At 44.6% G+C, this 2,105-nt stretch overlaps 1 protein-coding gene across 1 annotated transcript; it reads left to right on the top strand.

Moving 5' to 3' along the window:
* Nucleotides 1-218: 218 nt before the first annotated feature.
* LOC129720039 (uncharacterized) lies at nucleotides 219-1,082 on the top strand. Its single transcript, XM_055671452.1, has one exon. It carries the CDS (start codon nucleotides 219-221, stop codon nucleotides 1,080-1,082), a length of 864 nt encoding a protein of 287 aa, XP_055527427.1.
* Nucleotides 1,083-2,105: the final 1,023 nt, after the last annotated feature.

Raw genomic sequence — 2,105 nt, 5'->3', positions numbered from 1 at the left:
CGTTTCGCCGTTTTATGAACTTATTTATTATCACGACATTATCAAGTTTTGTGTTAGAAACGTGTATTTGTCGCAAAACAACAACTTTTATTTTCCGCTTGAAGAGTGTAGTGGCTTTGTTATTGTCAGTGAGATTTATCGCTCATTCGCTTCTGCCTACCTACAGCTGCTGTTCTCGCTACTGCAGTAAACAAGTTCCCGCCGCTGTGATAATTACTATGGCCTGTCGCAGTTGTAAGAAGACGGTCGCTGTTTCTGATCGTATAGTTTGTCAAGGATTTTGCGGAGCCACCTTCCACGTAATCTGTGCCAAAGTCGACGATCCCGTGCGTGAGGCATTGGGTATTGGCGGAAACAATATATTCTGGATGTGTGATCCGTGTGCCGATTTATTTTTGAATGATCACTTTCGCGCACTAGTAAATGTTTTTGATGAAAAATGTTCTTCGTTTATGCCCAAAGCGATACAATCAATGAAAGAAGATATTAATAAATTACACACTGCTTTAACTGCTCTAACCGCTAAAGTCGATGCAAAACCGAATGCAAATACACCGTATGCTACTCCCAGCCCGTGGCCTAATGTCGCTCGTTCAACTGGTCTGCAAAGTACACCAAAACGACGCCGGGGAAACAGTGGCAATCCTGTTAGTCCAATCTCTTTGCGTAATGCCAACTCGTACGGGACCAAAGCAGTTCACACAATCAGAACTGTTAATCTCAGCCGAAAACTAGATGAGGATATTGTGTGGATATATTTATCTGCGTTTCATCCTTCCACCACTGAAAATGAAATCGCCAGTCTCGTCACTGAATGTCTTGGGTTGGATGCTGGAGAGCCACCGAAGGTTATAAAACTGGTCCCTATGGGAAAAGATCCTGCAACACTAAATTTTGTGTCTTTCAAAATTGGTGTCAAGCTGCGGTTAAAAGAAAAGGCATTATGCTGCGAAACGTGGCCGGAAAATGTACGCTTTCGTCTGTTTGAAGACAATCGAACAAAAAACGCTGCACGAATTGTGAGAATTTCGTCGAAGGAAATTTCATCAGGAATGCAGCCTACAATCTCAGAACCTGTCTAACTTGTGCAAGTGAACGAAAATACATGTCGTTTTTATCATCGTCAACACCGGGATGCACGCAGCACAGTATGATGGAAGCCCCTCCCGGCCCCGTTACAGTCGAGCCATCAGTCGTCGTTCATGATTCTGCTAGCATCAATGAAGAAGTATCCTGCCTACACAGTCATCCCGGCCCTGTATTCGGTGGTTCGGTAGGGGTCTTCCAGCCTGCTATCTCAGGCAAGTATCCGTGCGCTCCCATCTTTCACCGCCCTGATGTTTTTCAAAATTTCAGACCCTCTGTACACAACATTGTTATAACTGAAGCACCGAACGCCGAGATAAATGCTGCTGCAACGGCATTGAACCATTTAAGCATTCCCGATGAGTCCTTCCGCATCTTTTATCAGAACGTCCGAGGATTAAAGTCCAAGGTTTCCGAAGTTTTCCTGAGTACATCAGAACTCTCGTACGATGTGTACGTCTTCACTGAAACGTGGCTCGATGATCGTATTGCCTCTCCCCAATTGTTTAACACTGATTATAATGTCTTTCGAGTTGATCGGGGTCCACATAACAGCTCTCGGCAACGTGGTGGTGGAGTCCTGATAGCCGTTTCAAAGAACGTCAATGTTGCTCCTGTAAACCTCTCCAGCGGACATACTGTGGAAAACTTGTGGGTGAAAATCACTATCAACGATAAGACTATTTTCCTCGGTGTTATCTATATCCCGCCAGACAAAAGTAAAGATTGCGACTATGTGCGACTGCATTTGGCTACTGTTGATGAAATAATGAGCCGCTCTGACCGTGCCGATATAATCCTCTTTGGTGACTTCAACCAACCTCACGTTGAATGGAGTGCAGCTTCAGGCGGTTTCCTATTCGCTGATCCACTTTTGTCGTACTTGACACAAGCTTGTCGCACATTACTCGATGGTTTGTCGTTTTGCAGTTTGCGACAACGTAACGGAGTTCGCAACTTCAGGAACCGAATTCTTGACCTTATTTACACTTCTGATTCTGTTACTACTATCAGCACTG

Source organism: Wyeomyia smithii, chromosome 2 (assembly GCF_029784165.1).
Source record: "Wyeomyia smithii strain HCP4-BCI-WySm-NY-G18 chromosome 2, ASM2978416v1, whole genome shotgun sequence".
NCBI lineage: Eukaryota > Metazoa > Arthropoda > Insecta > Diptera > Culicidae > Wyeomyia > Wyeomyia smithii.
Note: the sequence above shows the minus strand (reverse complement) of the source record. Positions and strands in the feature narration are given on the sequence as shown.

What these genes read in the sequence shown, in the direction of transcription:
- LOC129720039 (XM_055671452.1), top strand. Translation starts at nt 219, where the DNA reads ATGGCCTGTCGCAGTTGTAAGAAGACGGTCGCTGTTTCTGATCGTATA.